Source organism: Nerophis lumbriciformis, linkage group LG15 (assembly GCF_033978685.3).
Source record: "Nerophis lumbriciformis linkage group LG15, RoL_Nlum_v2.1, whole genome shotgun sequence".
NCBI classification, from domain to species: Eukaryota; Metazoa; Chordata; class Actinopteri; order Syngnathiformes; family Syngnathidae; genus Nerophis; species Nerophis lumbriciformis.
In genome coordinates this window covers 16,977,908-17,005,000 of record NC_084562.2, presented here as the reverse complement: position 1 = coordinate 17,005,000, position 27,093 = coordinate 16,977,908, and the positions used below count along the sequence as shown (strand labels likewise).

At 40.7% G+C, this 27,093-nt stretch overlaps 1 protein-coding gene across 1 annotated transcript in view; it reads left to right on the top strand.

The window, feature by feature from the left end:
* nav2a (neuron navigator 2a) overlaps positions 1 to 27,093 on the top strand; it is a 260,418-nt gene that overhangs the window by 39,397 nt on the left and 193,928 nt on the right. The window contains exon 2 of the mRNA XM_061974799.1: positions 21,062 to 21,179. Coding sequence (XP_061830783.1) covers positions 21,062 to 21,179 — 118 coding nt within the window. The remainder of the gene's footprint in view (positions 1 to 21,061; positions 21,180 to 27,093) is intronic.

Genomic DNA, 27,093 nt, shown 5'->3' with positions numbered 1-27,093 from the left:
ATATCGGCTGCTGAGTTTAATTTTTTAATGTTTTCTGCTAGTGGTGTGCCTCTGCATTTTTTCAATGAAAAAAATGTGCATTGGCTCAAAAAAGGTTGAAAAACACTGGTAATGGCGTTCTTAGGTCAAAATGTTGCATAGATGATGTTTTACAGATCATCTTCAAGCCGCTTTCTGACAGTCGCTTCAGGATGCGCCGTTTTGTGGGCGGTCTTATTTACGTGGCTCACCTTCGGCAGCGTCTTCTCCCCGTCATCTTTGTTGTAGCGGTGTAGCGTGCAAGGACGGGAGTGGAAGAAGTGTCAAAAGATGGAGCTAACTGTTTTAATGACATTCAGACTTTACTTCAATCAATAACGGAGCAGCATCTCCTCATCCGCCGGACATGTGCCGTGAAAAACCGTCCGTCCGGAAGTCTGTAATAACTCCAGTACCTTGGGTGAATAATGTAAACTCACTACACCGGTATGTTTTAGCGCTTTCATGGCGAGTTTACTGACAGATATAAGTAAGAACTTTACACTACTTTATATTAGAAATGGCAACAGTGGAGGATGAATGTCACATAACAAGAAGATAGAGAAAAAGAAGAAGCTTATCGACTACGGTGTCGGATGCACGCAAATTTTCAGGACTTATGCAGATCCCAAATACAGATCAGCAGGTACCAGAAGGTAAGAAAAGTTGCTTTTGCATAATATTGCGAAACAAAACGCCAGATAATATGTCTTTCCTTATACACACACCATTAAAAAAAATGTATGTTGAAGCACAGTACAAACCATCAAGCGGTGCAGCTTCATAGCTTACCAAAGTCGTACTAAAACATTTTGATAGATTTTTGAGCGCTGTGTGTAACGTTCTATATTTTCAATGGAACATATAAAATGTTGCTGTTGTTTACTTGAGTCATATTGCCATCATAGTGTAGTCTACACGTATCTCTTATGTATGACTGCCATTTATTGGTCACACTTATCATTTCACCATGTACCAAATAAAATAGCTTCGAGGTCGGTAAGCAAAACCAGAATTATTCCTTACATTAGGTGCACCGGGTTATAAGGTGCACTGTCGAGTTTTGAGGGGAAAAAAATGATTTTAAGTGCACCTTATAGTCCGGAATATACGGTATTACATGTAAAAATTTGTATTTAAAATGTAACCTTCCTCTGATTATAATGCCCTCAGCTGTCAAGGCAGAAAGGAAAGGAAATGTCAACAGAAGCATGGAAAACACTCAAGTAATGTAACCAAAATTGTAAAATCACATTGAACACTTAGCAATAAGCTCTTAAAATGAAGGAGCAAATATGTAAGAATTGCTTAATAACGGGTACCAAAATAGTGTGAAAATGTAAACATAGAGAAACCTGACAAAAACTATTTTTTAGGAAGTTACGGTTGTGCTCTAAAGGGTGAACGCGGCTAAGGTGGTGTGGCTTTAGGTCTGACTACGCTCCGTTTAAAAAAAATGTTTTTTGAAACTTTCGAGGTGACTTTTCCTGTTGTATCCACTATTTGTTCGCTCTCTGCATCACTCATTTTTAGTTTCTCTTCTCACTCCATGCAAAGAATCAACCGCGAGACAACAAGATGGTGCAACCAAACATGATAGTTGATACTGTTACCTGATTGGCTGTTGGCGTGTCGCTTCCACTGGTCAGTGATCACTTCCTACCAGCATTTGTTCATGCAATCAATCTTGCTTTGCCACTTCCAGTTTCTTTAGATCAGGGTTGTCAAACGTATGGAACAGTTTTAATCCTGTACACGGCCTACAAGATGAGTTTGCTAAGCATAAAAATTAGCTGCAATTTTTTAATGAAATAAACTGCAGTTCTGAATGTGTCCACTGGATGCCGCAATAGCAATTTAAGTGTAACCCACGTCATGCATGACACTGTTTAAAGGTGATGTTTCAGCTGACTTTAAGCGCCCTCTGGATTGGCTGCCTCCGCGCCAATCAGCACAGGTGCAAGCAATCAGCTGCTCCAGTTGTGGCTGGCAGCAGATGTCGGCAGACTGATGCAGTATCGACGCTTTCATTGTAAATTATCCACTCGACGGATAAACTAACGAAACACGATACAACATGACCATCATCTTTATAGTTAGAGTTCTGTGCAGCGCTCGTAATTGATTGATGGTGCAATGCGCACCCTGAACTCCATTGTAAAAATGTGTGTTTCTACATTTGTTGTTTGTTTTATTTTATTTGATGCTTAATTATACAATGTTTACATTGGTTATGTGTGTAGTTACGTTTTAATTTGGATACGGTGTCATTTTGATCATTGTTTTGTTTATATTATAATTGGAATATTTGAATGACGATACATGAATGTGTTGTAGCAGTTGCAGATGTCACCAATGCGGCGGTTTGAGGAGACACTCGATTGCTTTTCCAAACACGTCTTTATTGGTGGAAAAGATGGCGCCATAGCACAAGTAGTAATGCACCATTTAATTGTCTTTGCATGTGTTTAATGAAAACTTTTTGCTTTATAGCCGTCAGCGAATAAACATCCATAAATTAGCCGCGGACTTCAATGCGTAGGAAAAAAGTAGCAGCTTATAGTGCAGAATTTATATCTTACACTGATGGATGGCACTTAATTTTGCTGTTAACCAGGATGACAATGACAATAGCGATATTCTATTTATATTATATTATTGTTATTATGTTATATCTATCTATCTATTGAATGAATTATAGTTATAGAAAGAAACACCACCAAAGGCTTTCATATTGTCCGCTGTCTGCTCTGTCGTTCACAAGTTGCAGACATTCTCCGTGTATGTTTTACACCCTAAAAGTGTTTGTCCTTTTTAAACATTCATTTATGTTCCAACACATTTAGAGAGCATTTGTGAACTGTTGAGAGCGATCTATAAAGTTCATTTTATGTTGGTGAATGAGAGACGATGGCAGATTATCATCACACTTCAACATCTCTAACATGCAAATGCTGCCTCTTTGCTAGCTCAGAATTGCAAATGAAAATGTGTTCTTAACCGTCTTACCCTGAGTAAATAAAAGTGAAATAAATATATGAATACATGTAAACAAGGAAGTGAATGTTTGTATACTACATTACCCAGAAGGCTTAGTGCCGTAGACGGGAACAGGAAGTAGGTCTGTTCTATCAGGGAGGACGACGATTGTGTCTTTTAGCAATAAATAGTTGATATGTTGTTACTTTTTGCTGTTTTTTTTACTGAAACCACTACCTGCAGCTTTGGTACTTGGAAGTTGTTGTTGTTTTTCTAATTTGTCCCAATTCCACTTTTGCTGTTGAATTTGAAACACGAGAAAGTGCTCACCTGACACTTTTGAGGTGTGTTGTGAATTATTTAGATTTTTTTTTTTTTATTATTGTATTTTTGACATACGCGGTCCAGAAATACAACTGAACACATGTCAAATGTTATTGGTTTCTCTCCGAGACAAGTACCTCACACAATTAGATATATAAGATAATAAACTAGGAAAAAAACATGCATCATTCAAATATCGAAATAAAGCCACAGACAATCGAGATCCTGAATGTCCCCAACACGGTGCAGCAATACACAAAACCAGACAAAAGGCTCATCAATTATCTACATTTCAATTACTTCTCAATCAGGATGAGTTTAAGATCAGTCTCTTTTACATATTTAAGGAAACAATCCCACTCTTCCTGAAACGTCACAGAATAAGCAGCCTGTTTTTCTCCAATTTACGGAAATAAATAATATCTCTAAACCAGCGGCAGCCTTCCACTTTAGCACAATGAGTCTCCTAGCCAACAAAGTAGTGAATGCTACCAAGTTCTTTTTGAATTTGCTAAGAGAAGATGTTTAGAGCAGGGGTGTCAAACTCATTTTAGATGGGGGGCCACATGGAGAAAAATCTACTCCCAAGTGGGCCGGACTGGTAAAATCACGGCACGATAACTTAAAAATAAAGACAACTTCAGATTGTTTTCTTTGTTTAAAAATAGAACAAGCACATTCTGAAATTGTACAAATCATAATGTTGTTGTTGTTTTTTTTACAATTATCTGTTGCGGTTAGTAGTATATATACTTTGTTTGTCGTTATTTATATTTTCTGAACAAAGTATGTGATAATGTTCATCAGTCAACTCATTGGTGTTAATTTTTGATCCATCAGATAAAAACATTATATCAAAATCAAATTACAGTATGTTATTTGTGTAGATTGATCATTTTTCTCGACTGATGTACAAACCCCGTGTCCATATGAGTTGGGAAATTGTGTTAGATGTAAATATAAACGAAATACAATGATTTGCAAATCATTTTTCAACCCATATTCAGTTGAATATGCTACAAAGACAACATATTTGATGTTCAAACTGATAAACTTTTTTTTTTTTGCAAATAATCATTAACTTTAGAATTTGATGCCAGCAACACATGACAAAGAAGTTGGGAAAGGTGGCAATAAATGCTGATAAAGTTGAGGAATGCTCATCAAACACTTATTTGGAACATCCCACAGGTGAACAGGCAAATTGGGAACAGGTGGGTGCCATGATTGGGTATAAAAGTAGATTCCATGAAATGCTCAGTCATTCACAAACAAGGATGGGGCGAGGGTCACCACCTTGTCAACAAATGCGTGAGCAAATTGTTGAACAGTTTAAGAAAAACCTTTCTCAACCAGCTATTGCAAGGAATTTAGGGATTTCACCATCTACGGTCCGTAATATCATCAAAGGGTTCAAAGAATCTGGAGAAATCACTGCTTGTAAGCAGCTAAGCCCGTGACCTTCGATCCCTCAGGCTGTACTGCATCAACAAGCGACATCAGTGTGTAAAGGATATCACCACATGGGCTCAGGAACACTTCAGAAACCAACTGTTAGTAACTACAGTTGGTCGCTACATCTGTAAGTGCAAGTTAAAACTCTCCTATGCAAGGCGAAAACCGTTTATCAACAACACCCAGAAACGCCGTCGGCTTCGCTGGGCCTGAGCTCATCTAAGATGGACTGATACAAAGTGGAAAAGTGTTCTGTGGTCTGACGAGTCCACATTTCAAATTGTTTTTGGAAACTGTGGACGTTGTGTCCTCCGGAACAAAGAGGAAAAGAATCATCCGGATTGTTATAGGTGCAAAAGTGAAAAGCCAGCATCTGTGATGGTATGGGGGTGTATTAGTGCCCAAGACATGGGTAACTAACACATCTGTGAAGGCACCATTAATGCTGAAAGGTACATACAGCTTTTGGAGCAACATATGTTGCCATCCAAGCAATGTTAACATGGACGCCCCTGCTTATTTCAGCAAGACAATGCCAAGCCACGTGTTACATCAACGTGGCTATTACAGGTACTAGACTGGCCTGCCTGTAGTCCAGACCTGTCTCCCAATGAAAATGTGTGGCGCATTATGAAGCCTAAAATACCACATCGGAGACCCCCGGACTGTTGAACAACTTAAGCTGTACATCAAGCAAGAATGGGAAAGAATTCCACCTGAGAAGCTTAAAAAATGTGTCTCCTCAGTTCCCAAACGTTTACTAAGTGTTGTTAAAAGGAAAGGCCATGTAACACAGTGGTGAACATGCCCTTTCCCAACTACTTTGGCACGTGTTGCAGCCATGAAATTCTAAGGTAATTTTTATTTGCAAAAAAAAAATAAAGTTTATGAGTTTGAACATCAAATATGTTGTCTTTGTAGTGCATTCAATTGAATATGGGTTGAAAAGAATTTGCAAATCATTGTATTCCGTTTATATTTACATATAACACAATTTCCCAACTCATATGGAAACGGGGTTTGTAGATGGAGACTATTGACCAACATACATCCTAGCCAGCCGGACCTTGGTCGTGTTTTGTCATTTCGAAGAAGTCCTTGGTTCCGGTCTTGCAGACACAGTTGCCGTGCCGCATTGATGGTAAATATTGAGCAGGATCTGCGTGACTGTGATAAAAAAAAACAGGGCAGGTGTTAAGCTGTCATGCGGTGCAAATAATTGAGAAAGCTGCTCTGCGTGATTGGCACATTTTGAAGTTGTAGAGTGAGCGCACAATTGAGTTTGCACGTCAAAAACACCCCAGATCCCTATTTCTGTTCTGGGTTTGCCTCCCTCTGTGTGTTCCTCGGCCTCGGTCCTTATCTGGATCTGCTGTGAGGCCACAGAGGAAGAGGAGATGGAAGCAGGGCAGGTTATTACCAGAGTCTAGAGATATGCTGATAAGAGGGCCGCTTTAATTACACACTGCTAACCTCCACGCAGCGGGTCTGACGGGGGTTTGGGGGGCCACGGGGTCAGTGTGTGTGTGTGTGTGTATGTGTGTGTGTGTGTGTATATTTGCATATGTGTGTGTGTGTAAGAATGACTGAGCGATAACAAAACTGCACCCTTGAAACTAGACACACTTCCAAAAATTAAAATGACCTTCCTTTTTTTATTATCAAGTGTAGGCAATGCTGATAATCCTCTCAGCTCCAATACTGACCTATTGATTGTTGTATTGTCATGGTCCTCATGCACGTAGGTTCACTTCTTTTTTAAAGGACTTCTTACAAGTCTAATGCAGGGGTGTCCAAACTTTTTGACTTGTGGGCCGTATTGGGCTTAAAAAATTTGGCAGAGGAACGAATGCCGACTTCATGCATATATACTGTGTATATATATATATATATATATATATATATATATATATATATATATATATATATATATATATATATATATGGTAACATAGAATAGTAACAAAGACTTAATTTAGAGTTATTTGGAGACTAGGGGAACATATTTTAAGTAACAAAGACTTAATTTCGAGTTATTTGGTTAGAGTTAGGGTTAAGGTTAGGGTTAGGGTTAGTAATGGTGAATATGTTCCCCATACTAAAGTGTTACCAGCTTACTGACTTACTTACTTATGTACTTACTTAATGACTAATTAAGAGCAAATATGTTACTAATTTGCATGTCAATAAGCTACTAATTAATGATTAATATGTTCCCCATACTAAAGTGTTACCACATATATATATATATATATATATATATATATATATATATATATATATATATATATATATATATATATATATATATATATATATATATATATATATATATATACATATATATATATATATATATATATATATATAAAAAACATACGTTAGGTCAGGAAAAACACAGAGGCTATTTTATCCATACAAGCCCCTGCTCTTCAGGGGATTTTTATATAATTATATATATAAACATATATATATATATGTATATGTATATTTGAATACATATTATTATAATATAACGGATATATAATTATATTTATTATAATTGGTTATTAAGAGTATGTGAGGGTTCAACTCCTACCTTGTTTACTAAAGTTTTGTAATGAATCAGAAATATCAAGCAGCCAAACTGCGCCAAACATGGAGAGTGTTTTGCATTTTTCCCATCATCCCTTGTAATGGATTTAAATGGGTGTAATTTTTATTTATTTTAATGTTAATTGGACATTTTTTTAAATAATATCCACAAAGTTCAATGAGCAGATTGTGTTTTGTTTGACTGTTTGTTGACTTTTAATGCTGGTTGAGTTGTTGTTGGTTTTTTTTTTGCACTATGACTAAGGAAGGTTGTTTGGATAAATGCTGAGCTGATTTAGTTGCAAGTACAAATAATAGTTGATGGATTTCCGTTGGCAACAAAATGGCAGCTATCAGACCCCTGGCTATTTGTATATGATATGAGCATACCGCTCCCGGCCAAATTGCTTAGTTTGGACACCCCTGGATTAGTCAAACAAACTCATCCAAAAATTACTAATACAATGAATATATGCAAATGTAATGTTTTTGTTTATTTTTTTTGCGCTAAAAACATACAAACATTTATTGAAAAAAAAAAGTTTTTTAATTGTTTTAGTACAAATTCAAGTTTGATTAAAAAAAGTAAAAAAACAAAAAACTGTTTTACACAAACAAAACATTGTAAAACAGTTGTAAGGGTATTGCAAAATGCCCTAATTTAATCCTATTTTGCTGTAACCTGAATGACTCGACACAGCGAGCAGACAAGGACTCCTCACACAACCCCTGCACGGTAGCGTGTCTCAAGGTTAGGACTAAATCGGGAGACACGGCATCCAGTAAGTCAAGTGCGTATTGAGCTCAAATATATCTATTTTGGAGAGTCAACATTTTTTCCATCCTCCGGCAGTTATTTTCAAGCTGGTCTCTCCACTTTCTGATAGATGTTTGCCATACAGCAGACGGCGCGGCCAAGTCGTTTTGCTCTCCCATGCGCCCGCAAAGCCACGCGGCTTTCATGCGCCAAAAACCCAGAGCGAGCAGTGACATGAGGGCCTGAGCACTCTGCGGTCTGCAGCCACTTCAGAAAGACGTGTGTGTGTACAAGTGAAAACAGAAGCCCCGTACTGGGGCCCGGAGAAGAAGAAGCGGCTTAGGCAGCTTAGTGGTGGAAAAGTAGAGAGGTGCATAGGCTGCCTGCTCTCATGGGAATACGGTAGAACCTCTTAAGTTGAATGCCACTGATTTCGAACTATTCACTTTTCAAAATACACTCTATTGCCAAAAGTGTTTGGCCACCCTTTCAAATGATCAGAATCAGGTGTCCTAATCACTTGGCCCGGCCACAGGTGTATACAACCTAGGCATGGAGACTGTTTCTACAAACATTTGTGAACTGGACTCTCACTATTATGTTAGATCCACTATGGACTGGACTCTCACTATTATGTTAGATCCACTATGGACTGGACTCTCACACTATTATGTTAGCTCCACTATGGACTGGACTCTCACTATTATGTTAGATCCACTATAGACTGGACTCTCACACTATTATGTTAGATCCACTATGGACTGGACTCTCACACTATTATGTTAGATCAACTATGGACTGGACTCTCACACTATTATGTTAGATCCACTATGGACTGGACTCTCACTATTATGTTAGATCAACTATGGACTGGATTCTCACTATTATGTAAGATCCACTATGGACTGGACTCTCACTATTATGTTAGATCCACTATGGACTGGACTCTCACACTATTATGTTAGATCCACTATGGACTGGACTCTCTCACTATTATGTTAGATCCACTATGGACTGGACTCTCACTATAATGTTAGATCCACTATGGACTGGACTCTCACTATTATGTTAGATCCACTATGGACTGGACTCTCACTATTATGTTAGATCCACTATGGCCTGGACTCTCACACTATTATGTTAGATCAACTATGGACTGGACTCTCACACTATTATGTTAGATCCACTATGGACTGGACTCTCACTATTATGTTAGATCCACTATGGACTGGACTCTCACTATTATGTTAGATCCACTATGGACTGGACTCTCTCTATTATGTTAGATCCACTATGGACTGGACTCTCACTATTATGTTAGATCCACTATGGACTGGACTCTCACTATTATGTTGGATCCACTATGGACTGGACTCTCACACTATTATGTTAGATCCACTATGGACTGGACTCTCACTATTATGTTAGATCCACTATGGACTGGACTCTCACTATTATGTTAGATCCACTATGGACTGGACTCTCACTATTATGTTAGATCCACTATGGACTGGACTCTCACTATTATGTTAGATCCACTATGGACTGGACTCTCACACTATTATGTTAGATCCACTATGGACTGGACTCTCACTATTATGTTAGATCCACTATGGACTGGACTCTCACACTATTATGTTAGATCCACTATGGACTGTACTCTCACTATTATGTTAGATCCACTATGGACTGGACTCTCACTATTATGTTAGATCCACTATGGACTGGACTCTCACTATTATGTTAGATCCACTATGGACTGGACTCTCACACTATTATGTTAGATCCACTATGGACTGGACTCTCTCACTATTATGTTAGATCCACTATGGACTGGACTCTCACTATAATGTTAGATCCACTATGGACTGGACTCTCACTATAATGTTAGATCCACTATGGACTGGACTCTCACACTATTATGTTAGATCCACTATGGACTGGACTCTCACTATTATGTTAGATCCACTATGGCCTGGACTCTCACACTATTATGTTAGATCCACTATGGACTGGACTCTCACTATTATGTTAGATCCACTATGGACTGGACTCTCACACTATTATGTTAGATCCACTACGGACTGGACTCTCACACTATTATGTTAGATCCACTATGGACTGGACTCTCACTATTATGTTAGATCCACTATGGACTGGACTCTCACACTATTATGTTAGATCCACTATGAACTGGACTCTCACTATTATGTTAGATCCACTATGGACTGGACTCTCACTATTATGTTAGATCCACTATGGACTGGACTCTCACACTATTATGTTAGATCCACTATGAACTGGACTCTCACTATTATGTTAGATCCACTATGGACTGGACTCTCACACTATTATGTTAGATCCACTATGAACTGGACTCTCACTATTATGTTAGATCCACTATGGACTGGACTCCCCCGGGGTCCCACATCTGTGATCCCCTCCAAGATGTATCATTGTCATCCCATTGGGTTTAGTTTTTTCTTGCCCTGATGTGAGATCTGAGCCGAGGATGTCGTTGTGGCTTGTGCAGCCCTTTGAGACACTTGTGATTAAGGGCTCTATAAATAAACTTTGATTGATTGATTGATTGATTGATTGATTGATTGATTGATTGATTGATTGATTGATTGAAAGAATGCAGCTCAGTGATTTCCAGTGTGGAAGTGTCAAATCCAGTCGTGAAATTTCCTCGCTCCTAAAATATTCCAAAGTCAACTGTCGGCTTTATTATTTAAAAAAATGGAAGAATTTGGGAACAACAGCAACTCAGCCACCAAGTGATAGGCCAGGTAAACTGCCAGGGGGTCAGCGGATGCAGTGAAAGGACCTTTGAATGCTCCAGGATACCAAAACATTTTGGACAATTCCATGCTCCCAACCTTGTGGGAACAGTTTGGAGCAGGGCCCCTTCCTCTTCCAACATGACTGTGCACCAGCGCACAAATCAAGGTCCATAAAGACATGGATGACAGAGTCTGGTGTGGATTGACTTGACTGGCCTGCGCAGAGTCCTGACCTGAACCCGATAGAACACCTTTGGGATGAATTAGAACGGAGACTGAGAGCCAGGCCTTCTGGGTGTCACCTCACCAATGCGCTTTTGGAAGAATGGTCGAAAATTCTTATAAACACACCCCGCAACCTTGTGGACAGCCTTTCCTAGAAGAGTTGAAGCTGTAATAGCTGCAAAAGGTGGACCCACATCATATTGGGTTAGGAATGGGATGGCACTTCAAGGTCATATGTGAGTCAAGGCAGGTGGCCAAATACTTTTGGCAATATAGTGTAAGTCAGCCTTCGAAGATCCAATCTTCGAATACTTTGCGATGTTTGATGTTAGCGCCTCAACGCTAAACACACGTGTTGATTTTGTTAACGTTTCAGTGTGCAGGAGACGGCGGCCGTTGTTTGGACAATTTTCCCAAGAGTGTGTGGCGTGCACAGGTGTGGAGTGTTTGTACTTAACAAGTGACTTCTAGCTTTAACAAGTGACCAAAGTGGAAACACTAAAACACTTCACTCTGTATTAAACGAGGCAGGTGTCCAAGAGTGGATGGATTCATTCTTTCACAGTTGTCCCTCGTTTAGCGCAGCTAATTGGTTCCAGGGTCTGACAAAAGCAAGGTCCATAAAGTCTCAGGTTGTCACGGTATTTGGCGTAGGTGAATGGGTTATACTTGTATAGCGCTTTTTTCTACCTTCAAGGTACACACGAAAAAATGCTGGGTTCATTTTGATAACCCAATTTATGAGTTGCTAGTGTTGGGTTAAATTTTGGAGTTATTTTTTATGAATAGCAATCCATTTTTTGGGTTATAAGGGTATTATTTTAAATCCATTTCTGGGCTTTCACAATTATGAACCATTTTTTAAGGTTGTTTTTCAACGAGTAACGCATTTATATATATATATATATATATATATATATATATATATATATATATATATATACTGTATACTGTATATAATATGTTGATATTATATATTTTATATTGCTACCATGGTACATTTTCAGTCTACTTTATACCTGCATTATCCTTTCCATCCTTACCCTTTCCGTCCTTTGTAACTGGGCTACTGTGTGGAACAATTTCCCTTGTGGATCAATAAAGTTTGTCTAAGTCTAAGTCAAGGGCGGGACTAAAATGGCGGAAGATGGGGACCGAAATAGGCACCCTCAAAATATATTTAGTAAGAAAATATTTATATTTATTTCCCTTTTGATATTAAAAAAAAAAAAAAAAAAAAAATCATGTACTGCATGCAATTGCATATCTTTTCAAATCCCCCCGCTATCCCAAAAGGGACAAGCGGTAGAAAATGGATGGATAGTAAGAAAAGATTAAGCATTGTATCCCCCCGCGACCCTGAAAGGGACAAGCGGTAGAAAATGGATGGATGGATAGTAAGAAAATGTATATATTAATTTCCCTTTTGACATTAAAAAAAAAAAAAATTAAATTAAAAATTAAAAATCATTTACTGCATGCAATTGCATATGTTTTCAAATCCCCCCGCTTCCCCAAAAGGGACAAGCGGTAGAAAATGGATGGATAAATAGTAAGAAAATATATATATTAATTTCCCTTTTGACATTAAAAAAAAATTTAAAAAATAAAAAAAATAATTTACTGCATGCAATTGCATATCTTTTCAAATCCCCCCGCTACCCCAAAAGGGACAAGCGGTAGAAAATGGATGGATAGTAAGAAAAGATTAAGCATTTTATCCCCCCGCGAGCCCGAAACGGACAAGCGGTAAAAATATAGATGGATGGATAGTAAGAAAATATATATATTAATTTCCATTTTGACATTAAAAAAAAAAAAAAAAAAAAAAATCATGTACTGCATGCGATTGCATTTTTTTTCAAGTCCCCCCGCGACCCCAAAAGGGACAAGCGGTAGAAAATGGATGGACGGATAGTAAGAAAAGATATATATTTATTTGCCTTTTGACATAAAAATAAAATAAATAAATAAAAAATAAAATAAATCATGTACTGCATGCAATTGCATATCTTTTCAAATCCCCCCACTACCCCAAAAAGGACAAGCGGTAGAAAATGGATGGATGAATAGTAAGAAAAGAAAAAGCATTTTATCCCCCTGCGACCCCGAAAGGGACAAGCGGTAGAAAATGGATGGATGGATAAATGGATTAACGTATATTATTTCCAGGCTTTCACGGGCCACATAGAATAATGTGGCGGGTCAGATTTGGCCCCCGGGGCCTTGAGTTTGACACCTGTGCACTAAACCTTGTCCAAAAACTTCAACCCGCCTTGGAACGCGCGCGTCCTCGCTGGAGCAGGAGACGAGCGAGAGCCCGCGCCACGACTAAATATACTCTCGTCCACGAGGGAAACCGCTCGTGTCTCCGGGAGCCGCGCTCCTTTGCCTGGGCCCTGTCTTCATCCAGGTGACGCATGGCGGACTGTGGGGGCCTCCGGGTGCCAGCCAGGACCTACAGTCGCTTCTCCTGTCAAAACTACAAAGTGGTAAGGAAGCCACGAGGGCAGGGAGGGCGTGCCAGGAAAGAGGAGAAGCGACAAATATTGGTATTTATTTTAAAGAAGGGCAGTAGTTTAAATAGCAGGAGTGTAACAGGGGAAGGGTCCGCTTTAAATAGAAGCAGACATGTTTTATTCTAGAAGCTCCCTGATAGACATGAATATCCAAATGGCAGGCAGTGAAAGGAGTCCTCTATGGTTCTAAGTCATAATCCTTTTAGAAAAATGAAGAAGAAACAAATGTTTTTGCCTATCTAGGAATAACGACAGGTTCTTGAACGCCTCACGTGAGAGACAGCAATGTGTAACTGTCATGTCTGTGTGATCATGTTTTGTTTTGGTTAGGTTCGGTTTGGTTTTTGGACTCTTTGTCTTGTCACCATGATGACCATTAGTTTCACCTGTTTCACGTTTTGCACTCGCGCATCTGTTGTCAATCATGTCTGTATTATTTAAGCCGACAGTTGCCAGGAAGTCAGCCTGGCGACATTGTCATTACCATGCCCTGTTTATTCGATAGTCTATGCTTCATGCCATGCCACGTAAGTTTTGTTTTTTCACGTCACAGTAAGTGTAGTTTTGTTTCATGTTCATAGTTTTTGCCTAAGTGTTAGTTTTTGTTTCATAAGCCAAGTTTGTACTTCCGCCTCTGAGCGCGCCTATTGTTTATACCTTTTTATAGTTATTATTAAATCCTGTCCTTACCGTCACGCCATGTCCGCTCCAATTTCTTTGCATCTCGGGAAAACAAACCCTGCCATAGTCCACGCCGTCATGACAGTAACAGCTTTGCTCCTTATGTTGGAAGATTACTACATGGTGGCGTGGACTTTTTTTTAGGTAATCCACTGGACCCTGAAATTAGGAAGACTATTAGCCCCAAAGTTATCAGCATAATGGTTTTCTGGATTAAATCTGTTGTGTTCGCACATGAGAGAAAAAGTGCTTTCACGGACAAAGACAGAGGCGGTGTTAAGTTGTTTTTGTCTTTTATTTTTATTTTTTTCATGCTGATGCCTGAACTCCACTGAAACACTTTAGCTGAGTTCAGCGTTGCACGATATAGAGCCGTGTTTGTAAATAATTGCTGGAGGGCTGCCGAAAAATATGCTTCTCAGCTGTGGTTTGTATGGGCCGCAGGGGTGTACTCAGTTGTAATAACATTTTACGCCACTTGTGGCAGTAATGAGAATATCACACAAACAGAAGAAGTCTGGGGCGAAAGTCATAATAGAGAAGTTCTCAAGTGCAAAAAATATGACTAAAGTAGTGAAGCTGTATTTTCATTTGCATTTACATTTTATATACAGTAGAGATGTCCGATAATGGCTTTTTGCCGATGTCCGATATTCTGATATTGTCCAACTCTTATTTACCGATTTCGATATCAACCGATATATACAGTCGTGGAAATAACACATTATTATGCCTAATTTTGTTGGATGCATTAAACAATGTAACAAGGTTTTCCAAAATAAGTCAACTCAAGTTATGGGAAAAAAAATGCCAACATGGCACTGCCATATTTATTATTGAAGTCACAAAGTGCATTATTTTTTTTAACATGCCTCAAAATAGCAGCTTGGAATTTGGGACATGCTCTGCCGGAGAGAGCATGCGGAGGTTGAGTTGGGCGGGGTTGAGTTGGGGGAGATAGGGGGTAGCGGGGGGTGTATATTGTAGCGTCCCGGAAGAGTTAGTGCTGCAAGGGCTTCTGGGTATTTGTTCTGTTGTGTTTATGTTGTGCTACGGTGCGGATGTTCTCCCGAAATGTGTTTGTCATTCTTGTTTGGTGTGGGTTCACAGTGTGGCGCGTATTTGTAACAGTGGTAAAGTTGTTTATACGGCCACCCTCAGTGTGACCTGTATGGCTGTTGACCAAGTATGATTTGCATTCACTTGTGTGTGTGAAAAGCCGTAGACATTATGTGATTGGGCCGGCACGCAAAGGCAGTGCCTTTAAGGTTTATTGGCGCTCTGTACTTCTCCCTACGTCCGTGTACAGCGGCGTTTTAGTCATAAATTTTACTTTTTGAAACCGATACCGATATTTTCCGATATTAAATTTTAAACCATTTATCAGCCGATAATATCGGCAATCCGATATTATCGGACATATCTACTAGGTAATGTTTGCTGTGGTCTGGAACAACATGGCACACAAACAACTATCAGAAATGCAGCCAATATTACATACAGATAATGTGTCATGAGACATGCAAAACTAAATTATATACAAAGAGGATACAAGTGAAGGATATTAAATTAGCTTAAATATACCAACAAATGAGGCATAATGATGCAATATGTACATACAGCTTGCCTAAATAGCCTGATTAGCACTCCAACAAGTCAATAACATCAACAAAGCGCACATTTGCGCATCCACGCACAGCATAAAACATTTGGTGGACAAAATGAGACCAAAAAGGAGTGGAAGATTTTACTTGTAAACAAACTGTCGCGTCACAGTCCACACTATGGTGAGTTCAAGAACCGCCGAAATGAGTAGGACAAAACGATGTTCACCAAATACTCTCATTAGTGAAGCATACACACAAACATATTAAACAGTGGGCTTTCTAACTGTTGGGAAGGTTTGTGTCATGTTTGTCCTCAAACAAAAAACATACTAAAACAAAAAAAACTAGGGCGGCACTACAGAGCCGCATGCCGACCCACGACATAGCCTAAGTCAGGACTCTTCACAACATGAGGCCATCTCTCATGTTTAACCTTACACTCGTGCAAACTCTAAACTCAAGCGTTTCTTTCGTCTCGCAAAGAACTTTAAAAAGCCAAACGTTGCGACTCGCCCGCTCTTGTTCTCCTTAAAAAAAAACTTCAACCGGGCACCTGTGACCCCTCCTGTGTCTTTCCCCACTTGGTGACTGACAGCTACTATTACACCTCGTTTTTAATTACGACTCAAGCCCTTTATTTAGCAGGCCTGAATTGACTTCAAAGGAAGCCAACTGCACGGACAAAAGCTCGCGAAACGCCGGACTTTTTCCCCTCCCCTCCGCGAGCAGCCGAGTGTGTGAATGGAGAGGACCGCGCTTAATCCTGCAGTTTGAAGGACTTATCTCGCCCTGCGTGTCGCTCAAGTGCTTCCTCTGACAAGCCGGGCGATTGAAACGCCGCTCTGATGTGTTGAGTAATGTGCGAGAAGGCGAGCGCGTACGTACGGCGTGCTTTGAAGTGAGCACACCTGTTGTACGCCGATTGGTCTGATGAGTAACATACCGGCAACGCTGGGCTCTGTTTACACTGCAAACACGCTGGAACACGGGTCACCATCGTGTCACGCATCAGCGATCCCCCATCTGCTGAAAAGGCAAGACTTGAATATCGAATAGAAGAAAGAAAACATAGGTTTTTACTGAAGTTCACTGAGGGCATTGAATGCATCTTGGTGAGGTTTGCTTGAAGGGGTGTCAAACTCATTTTAGCTCAAATCATGGCATAATAACTTAAAAATAAAGACAACTTCAAAATTGTTTGTTTTTTGTTTTACTTTGGCCAAAAATGTTGCATTGGTGAAATCCGCAACTGCCACAACACATTCATTTATCGTCGTTTAAATATTACATTTTATAATATAATCAAAACAATTGTAAAAAAAAAATAAAAAAAATGAGAGGGCGACTTGTCCAGGGTGTAAGCCGCCTTCTGCTCATGTGCAGCTTTGATAGGCTCCAACACCCCCGTGACCCCGAACGGGACAAGCGGTAGAAAAATGGATGGATGGATGTTCAGCATTCTCATGTTGGCAGCTCACCATTAAAGACGTGTTTGGAAAAGCAATCGAGCGTTTCCCTCAAACCGCCGCATTGGTGAAATCCGCAACTGCCACAACACATTCATTTATCGTCATACATTTATAATATAATCAAAACAATTGTTAAAAAAAAAATGAGGTGGTGACTTGTCCAGGGTGTACCCCGACTTCTGCTCATGTGCAGCTGAGATAGGCTCCAGCACCCCTGCTACCCCGAACAGGACAAGCGGTAGAAAAATGGATGGATGGATGTTCAGCATTCTCATGTTGGCAGTTCACCATTAAAGACGTGTTTGGAAAAGCAATGGAGCGTTTCCCTCAAACCGCCGCATTGGTGAAATCCGCAACTGCCACAACACATTCATTTATCGTCGTTCAAATATTACATTCATAACATTACCAAAACAATTGTAAAAAAAAAAAATGAGGTGGCGACTTGTCCAGGGTATACCCCGCCTTCTGCTCATGTGCAGCTGAGATAGGCTCCAGCACCCCCGCGACCCTGAATGGGACAAGCGGTAGAAAAATGGATGGATGGATGTTCAGCATTCTCATGTTGGCAGTTCACCATTAAAGACGTGTTTGGAAAAGCCATCGAGCGTTTCCCTCAAACCGCCGCATTGGTGAAATCCGCAACTGCCACAACACATGCATTTATTGTCGTTCAAATATTACATTTTATAATACAGTCAAAACAATTGTAAAAAAATAAATAAAAATGAGGAGGCGCCTTGTCCAGGGTGTACCTTGCCTTCTGCTCATGTGCATCTGAGATAGGCTCCAGCACCCCCGCAACCCCGAACGGGACAAACGGTAGAAAAATGGATGGATGGATGTTCAGCATACTCATGTTGGCAGCTCACCATTAAAGACGTGTTTGGAAAAGCGATCGAGCGTTTCCCTCAAACCGCCGCATTGGTGAAATCCGCAACTGCCACAACACATTCATTTATCGTCGTTCAAATATTACATTCATAACATTACCAAAACAATTGTAAAAAAAAATAAATGAGGTGGCGACTTGTCCAGGGTATACCCCGCCTTCTGCTCATGTGCAGCTGAGATAGGCTCCAGCACCCCCGCGACCCTGAATGGGACAAGCGGTAGAAAAATGGATGGATGAATGTTCAGCATTCTCATGTTGGCAGTTCACCATTAAAGACGTGTTTGGAAAAGCCATCGAGCGTTTCCCTCAAACCGCCGCATTGGTGAAATCCGCAACTGCCACAACACATGCATTTATAGTCGTTCAAATATTACATTTTATAATACAGTCAAAACAATTGTAAAAAAATAAATAAAAATGAGGAGGCGCCTTGTCCAGAGTGTACCTTGCCTTCTGCTCATGTGCATCTGAGATAGGCTCCAGCACCCCCGCAACCCCGAACGGGACAAACGGTAGAAAAATGGATGGATGGATGTTCAGCATACTCATGTTGGCAGCTCACCATTAAAGACGTGTTTGGAAAAGCGATCGAGCGTTTCCCTCAAACCGCCGCATTGGTGAAATCCGCAACTGCCACAACACATGTATTAATCGTCGTTCAAATATTACATTTATAATATAATCAAAAAAATTGTTAAAAAAAATAAAAAATGAGATGGCGTCTTGTCCAGGGTGTACCCCGCCTTCTGCTCATGTGCAGCTGAGATAGGCTCCAGCACCCCCGCGACCCCGAACGGGACAAGCGGTAGAAAATGGATGGATGGATGTTCAGCATTCTCATGTTGGCAGTTCACCATTTAAGACGTGTTTGGAAAAACAATCGAGCGTTTCCCTCAAACCGCCGCATTGGTGAAATCCGCAACTGCCACAACACATTCATTTATCGTTGTTCAAATATTACATTTATAATATAATCAAAACAATTCTAAAAAAAAATAATTAGGTGGCGACTTGTCCAGGGTGTACCCCGCCTGCTGCTCATGTGCAGCTGAGATAGGCTCCAGCACCCCCGCGACCCCGAACAAGACAAGCGGTAGAAAATGGATGGATGTTCAGCATTCTCATGTTGGCAGTTCACCATTAAAGACGTGTTTGGAAAAGCAATCGAGCGTATCCCTCAAACCGCCGCATTGGTGAAATCCGCAACTGCCACAACACATTCATTTATCGTTGTTCAAATATTAAATTTTATAATATAATCAAAACAATTGTAAAAAAAATAAAAAATGAGGTGGCGACTTGTCCAGGGTATACCCCGCCTTCTGCTCATGTGCAGCTGAGATAGGCTCCAGCACCCCCGCGACCCCGAACGGGACAAGCGGTAGAAAAATGGATGGATGGATGTTCAGCATTCTCATGTTGGCAGTTCACCATTAAAGACGTGTTTGGAAAAGCAATCGAGCGTTTCCCTCAAACCGCCCTATTGGTGAAATCCGCAACTGTCACAACACATTCATTTATCGTCGTTCAAATATTAAATTGTATAATATAATCAAAACAATTGTAAAAAAAATAAAAAATGAGGTGACGACTTGTCAAGGGTGTACCCCGCCTTCTGCTCATGTGCAGCTGAGATAGGCTCCAGCACACCCATGACCCCAAATGGTACATATATACATATTTATTTTTATATATATATATATATATAAATATATATATATATATATATATATATATATATATATACATACATATATATATATATATATATAAATATGTATATATATATATATATATGTATATTTATTTATATATAATATACAGTATTATATACAGATACAATATACAGATTAAATAAAAATTTTAAATAAATATATCATAAAAAAATTAATAAGTCAACATGTTTAGCCTTGTCTTCCGGTGATAATAATACATGACTCTCAGAGAGTCGGGAAATAGAACTCTTCAAGCAGGAACAAACAAACATACATTTAAAAAAATGCACATTTCCTTCATACCAGTGTTAAAAAAAATGGAAGTGGAATTACAAGAAAAGAAAGTTTGTTCTCATCGAACCATATTCACTGACTGTCATGCTCATTTTATAACTTTAATGGAGAATTTACCCCCCCTCCCCCCAAAAAAACCCCAACAACAACAAAGCAAAGGCAAACTAGTACACACTTGTTTCACTTGTTTGTCAACTTCATCTGTCCCCCATTGAGCTTTGTGTCGCCACAAAAACAAATGGAGCACCAACTTTCATGGACGAGAGCGAGATGAGTAAATGAGGATGGCGACTAATTATAAAGGTTGCTATTCAGATTATTCAGATGCTTGCTCTGTACCCCCTCTCCTCCTCCCTCCAGGCAGTGGAGGACCTTTTTTTTTTTTTTTGTCCCCAGAGAGTGATGTCAGCACGGCCCATTCAAAGCAGCCGCCGTGTGCTCCAAGATGAATGCCCTGGCTGAGCACAATGGCCCCAATTTGAATACCAGGCAGATCCGTGCCAGACCGGGCTCCCAACAAAAGAGAGGAGGCTACTCTCTGCTCCCATTCAACCGTGTTGTTATTTTATTAGCGTCGTAAAACTGTTTCCACCGCTTATACCTTTTGTACTTTTCAAGTGTTAATTGAGTTTGGAAGACACTCAGGATGTGACAGCGCCGTGCCCTTTTTCCGGAAGGTTCTTCTTGTTGTTGTTGTTGTTTTCTTTTTTTACTGGGTTCATAACGGAGCGCTTGTGTGGGTTTTTGTGTGTCCTGGGTGCAGATCTACACCGACTGGGCCAACCACTACCTCGCAAAGTCGGGACACAAGCGTCTGATCAAGGACCTGCAGACGGACGTTGCAGATGGCGTGCTCCTGGCTGAGATCATACAGGTCGTAGGTAAGGACAGACAACTTTCCCATCCAGACACTGACTTTTTATGCTTCGTTTCCAAACAACTTGACACGGAAGAATGTTGTAAAGTTTATTTATTGAAGTTCAGCGGTTCTCAAACTTTTACCACAAAAAATATTCATGAAATTTGGTTCTTTTATGAATTTATTAGGGGTCTACTGAAAATGTGAGCAAATGTGCTGGGTCAAAAGTATACATACAGCAATGTTAATATTTGCTTACATGTCCCTTGGCAAGTTTCACTGCAATAAGGCGCTTTTGGTAGCCATCCACAAGCTTCTGGTTAAAATTTTGACCGCTCCTCTTGACAAAATTGGTGCAGTTCAGCTAAATTTGTTGGTTTTCTGACATGGACTTGTTTCTTCAGCATTGTCCACACGTTTGAGTCAGGACTTTGGGAAGGCCATTCTAAAACCTTCATTCTAGCCTGATTTAGCCATTCCTTTACCACTTTTGACGTGTGTTTGGGGTCATTGTCCTGTTGGAACACCCAACTGCGCCCAAGACCCAACTTCTGGGCTGATGATTTTTAGGTTGTCCTGAAGAATTTGAAGGTAATTTTCCTTTTTTATTGTCCCATTTACTCTCTGTAAAGCACCAGTTCCATTGGCAGCAAAACAGGCCCAGAGCATAATAATATCACCACCATGCTTGACGGTAGGAATGGTGTTCCTGGGATTAAAGGCCTCACCTTTTCTCCTCCAAAATTATTGATGGGTATTGTGGCCAAACAGCTAAATTTTTGTTTTATCTGACCACAGAACTTTCTTCCAGAAGGTCTTATCTTTGTCCATGTGATGTCAAAAGTGGTAAAGAAGTGGCTAAATCAAGCTAAAAGTTAAAGTTAAAGTACCAATGATTGTCACACACACACTAGGTGTGGCGAAATTATTCTCTGCATTTGACCCATCACCCTTGATCACCCCCTGGGAGGTGAGGGGAGCAGTGGGCAGCAGCGGTGGTCGCGCCCGGGAATCATTTTTGGTGATTTAACCCCCAATTCCAACCCTTGATGCTGAGTGCCAAGCAGGGAGGCAATGGGTCCCATTTTTATAGTCTTTGGTATGACTCAGCCGAGGTTTGAACCCACAACCTACCGATCTCAGGGCGGACACTCTAACCACTAGGCCACTGAGTTAACTAGAATTAAGGTTTTAGAATGGCCTTCCCAAAATCCTGACTTAAATGTGTGGACAATGCTGAAGAAACAAGTCCATGTCAGAAAACCAACAAATGAGTTTCAAGAGGTAGTCACCTGATATGGTTTTCACTTCACAGGTGTGCTTGAAGCTCATCGAGAGAATGCCAAGTGTGTGCAAAGCGGAAATCAGAGCAAAGTGTGTCTATTTGGAAGAAAATAGAATATAAAACATGTTTTCAGTTATTTCACCTTTTTTTGTTAAGTGCATAACTCCACATGTGTTCATTCATAGTTGTGATGCCAATCTACAATGTACAGTCGTGCTCATAAGTTTATATACCCTGGGAGAATTTATGATTTCTTGGCCATTCTTCAGAGAATATGAATAATAACACAAAAACCTTTCTTCCACTCATGCTTAATGGTTGTGTGAAGCTATTTATTGGCAAACAACTGTGTTTACTCTTTTTAAATCAAAATGACAAAAGAAAGTACCCAAATGACCCTGATCAAAAGTTTACATACCCCAGTGACTTTGATCTGATGACATGCACAAAAGTTGACACAAGCAGGTTTGAATGGCTAATCAAGGTTCCAATCCTCACCTGTGACATGTTTGTTTGTAATTAATGTGTGTGTATAAAAGGTCAGTGAGTTTCTGGGCTTCTGACAGACCATTGCATCTTTCATCCAGTGCTGCACAGATGTTTCTGCATTCTGAGTCATGGGGAAGGCAAAATAATTGTGAAATTATCTGCGAGAAAATGTAGTTGAACTGCATAAAACAGGAAAGGGGTATAAAAAGGTATCCAAGGAATTGAGCATGTCAATAAGCGGTGTTCAAACATTGATTAAGAAGTGGAAAATGGGGGATTCAGGTAGACCAGCAAAGATTTCAGCCACAACTGCCAGGAAAATTGTTCGAGATGCAAAGAAAAATCCACAAATAACTTCAGCTGAAATACAGGACTCTCTGAAAAATTGTGGTGTGGCTGTTTCAAGATGCACAGCAAAGAGGCACTTGAAGAAAAAATGGGCTGCATGGTCGAGTTGCCAGAAGAAAGCCATTTCTGCGCAAATATCACAAATTATCCCGCTTACATTACGCCAAACAGCACAGAGACAAGCCTCAAAACTTCTGGAACAAAGTAATTTGGAGTGATGGCTTTCTTCTGGCGACTCGACCATGCAGCTCATTTTTCTTCAAGTGCCTCCTTATTGTGCATCTTGAAACAACCGCACCACAATTTTGATTTAAAAAGAGTAAACACAGTTGTTTGCCAATAAATGGCTTCACACAACCATTAAGCATGAGTGGAAGAAAGGTTTTTGTGTTATCATTCATATTCTCTGAAGAATGGCCAAGAAATCATAAATTCTCCCAGGGTATGTAAACTTATGAGCACAACTGTAAATAGTCATGAAAATAAAGGAGAAGGAGAGAGAGAAGGTGTGTCCAAACGTTTGGCCTGTACTGTGTGTATATATATATATATATATATATATATATATATATATATATATATATATATATATATATATACACATTATAATACAAATCTTTATACAGCTAGAAAGGGTGGTCCTAAAGAGGTAGGCATTATTTGGAGGTCTCAAGAAGGGAGCAAATACAAGTGTGTGTGTGTGTGTGTGTGTGTGTGTGTGTGTGTGTGTGTGTGTGTGTGTGTGTGTGTGTGTGTGTGTGTGTGCGTGTCTAACCCAGCTGGTTCTGCCACGGGCCTTTATCCCATTCCGTACAGGGACGTGAACCCTGGTCTTCGTATGAGAAGCAAGTGTGCTGACCACTGGGCTAAAAGTGGTCTTGAAGTCAGGGAGTGAGGTAGACCAACATACACCTGGCACGGCCACATTGGCTGGGAATACGTGTTGGTTGTTAGCGTAAGATTGGCAATAAATGTTAAAGAAACCGTCGAACTTTGTGTGACTTCTTCTGGAAGCCACAATGCATACCCATATTACTTTAGTTTGTTTTTGGTTAAAAAAAAACACATTTTTAAGGTGTGGCGGTTTTTATTTTGCTGTGGCAGGTCGCCACGATCAAGTACATAGAGGGGCAAACCCTGTTAAAAACATATAATCTCTTTACTGCTCAAACAGCACACATGTGATCCTCCTGGATGGCTCACACATACTTATTATTCCTGTCCACGCCACTAAGCCTTCTGGGTAATGTAGTATATAAACATTTACTTCCTAGTTTTTCATGTATTTATATACTTATTTAACCCTTATTTATCTGGGGTAAGATAAGAGATACTCATTTACAATGCAGGCCTAGCAAAGAGGCAGCTTTTACTTGTTAGAGATGTTGAAGTGTGATGATAACCTCTCATGGTCTCTCATTTACCAGCAAAAATTACCGCAACGGTTCACAAATGGGGTAAATGTGTTGGAACGTAAATTAATGTCTTGGATGGACTAACACTTTTCGATTGTAAAACATACACAGAGAACGTCTGCAACTTGTGTACAATAGAGAGGACACTGAACAACAGGGGAGCCTTTGCGATGTTTTAAAAAAATATATATTTAAATATTGCTATTATTGAAAAATTACAGTAATTTCACTCATAATTTTGACTAAATAATAGAATGGAAAATGACACAATATGTTACTGCATACATCAGCAGACTAATTAGGAGCCATTGTGTGTTTACTTACTACTATAAGATTTAAGATTCAAGATTCAAGATGCTTTATTATTGTCCATTCTTTAACATGTACAAGACACATAAGAACTGAAATGTCATTTTCGGCACTAAGAGTCCCACTAAGAACAGACATACGTTTACAGGGAGACAAGACGAGACCGCCAACGGATCAGCCACTTACGGCGCTCCTTAAAAAAGTTGGGAAAAAGGTGATATTGGGAAAGGGGGGAAGAGTAAAAAAAATATCAGTCTAAGGCTGGACCCTCGGGACGGGGTCCAGACTGAGTGCAAGGGAAAAAACCTCACATAGCATAGCACACATAAACATGTTACATATAATCACAACAACTTGCAACAGAAGGGGGGGGGGATTTCTATAAGACACGTTTTCTAGAATTTTTACTATCCTATCCAATGACAAAATTATTCTTTGATTGCAAAAACTTATGTTTAATGTATCATACTATTTTTTGTTTGAATAAAGCTAATAATGCCATTTTTAGTGTTATGTGTACAGGAGGAGGAGACGGCACAGACAGGAGGGAAGTCGTTTAAACTCTATTTTTATATATATATATATATATATATATATATATATATATATATATATACACAATATGCATAAATCTCCTCTCTGAGCTGCCACCTTAACGTGGTAGAGGAGTTTGCGTGTCCCAATGATCCTAGGAGCTATGTTGTCCGGGGGCTTCCATGCCCCCTGGTAGGGTCTCCCAAGACAAACAGGTCCTAGGTGAGGGATCAGACAAAGAGCAGCTCGAAGACTTCTATGGAAATGCAAGAACCGAGACTCAGATTTCCCTCGCCCGGACGCGGGTCACCGGGGCCCCCCTCCGGAGCCAGGCCCGGAGTTGGGGCACGATGGCGAGCGCCTGGTGGCCGGGCCTGTCCCCATGGGGCCCGGCCGGGCACAGCCCGAAGAGGCAACGTGGGTCCCCCCTCCAATGGGCTCACCACCCATAGCAGGGGCCATAGAGGTCGGGTGCAATGTGAGCTGGGCGGTAGCCGAAGGCAGGGCACTTGGCGGTCCGATCCTCGGCTACAGAAGCTAGCTCTTGGGACGTGGAACGTCACCTCGCTGGGGGGGAAGGAGCCTGAGCTAGTGCGCGAGGTAGAGAAGTTCCGGTTGGATATAGTCGGACACACCTCGACGCACAGCAAGGGCTCTGGAACCAGTTCTCTCGAGAGGGGCTGGACTCTCTTCCACTCTGGCGTTGCCAGCAGTGAGAGGCGACGGGCTGGGGTGGCAATTCTTGTTGCCCCCCGGCTCAGAGCCTGCATGTTGGAGTTCAACCCGGTGGACGAGAGGGTAGCTTCCCTCCGCCTTCGGGTGGGGGGACGGGTCCTGACTGTTGTTTGCGCTTACGCGCCAAACAGCAGCTCAGAGTACCCACCCTTTTTGGATTCACTCGAGGGAGTACTTGAGAGTGCTCCCCTGGGTGATTCCCTCGTTCTACTGGGGGACTTCAACGCTCATATTGGCAACGACAGTGAAACCTGGAGAGGCGTGATTGGGAAGAATGGCCGCCCGGATCTGAACCCAAGTGGTGTTTTGTTATTGGACTTTTGTGCCCGTCACGGATTGTCCATAACGAACACCATGTTCAAGCATAAGGGTGTCCATATGTGCACTTGGCACCAGGACACCCTAGGCCGCAGTTCTATGATCGACTTTGTAGTTGTGTCATCGGATTTGCGGCCTCATGTTTTGGACACTCGGGTGAAGAGAGGGGCGGAGCTTTCTACCGATCACCACCTGGTGGTGAGTTGGCTGCGATGGTGGGGGAGGATGCCGGACAGACCTGGCAGGCCCAAACGCATTGTGAGGGTTTGCTGGGAACGTCTGGCAGAGTCTCCTGTCAGAGAGAGTTTCAATTCCCACCTCCGGAAGAACTTTGAACATGTCACGAGGGAGGTGCTGGACATTGAGTCCGAGTGGACCATGTTCCGCACCTCTATTGTCGAGGCGGCTGATTGGAGCTGTGGCCGCAAGGTAGTTGGTGCCTGTCGTGGCGGTAATCCTAGAACCCGTTGGTGGACACCGGCGGTGAGGGATGCCGTCAAGCT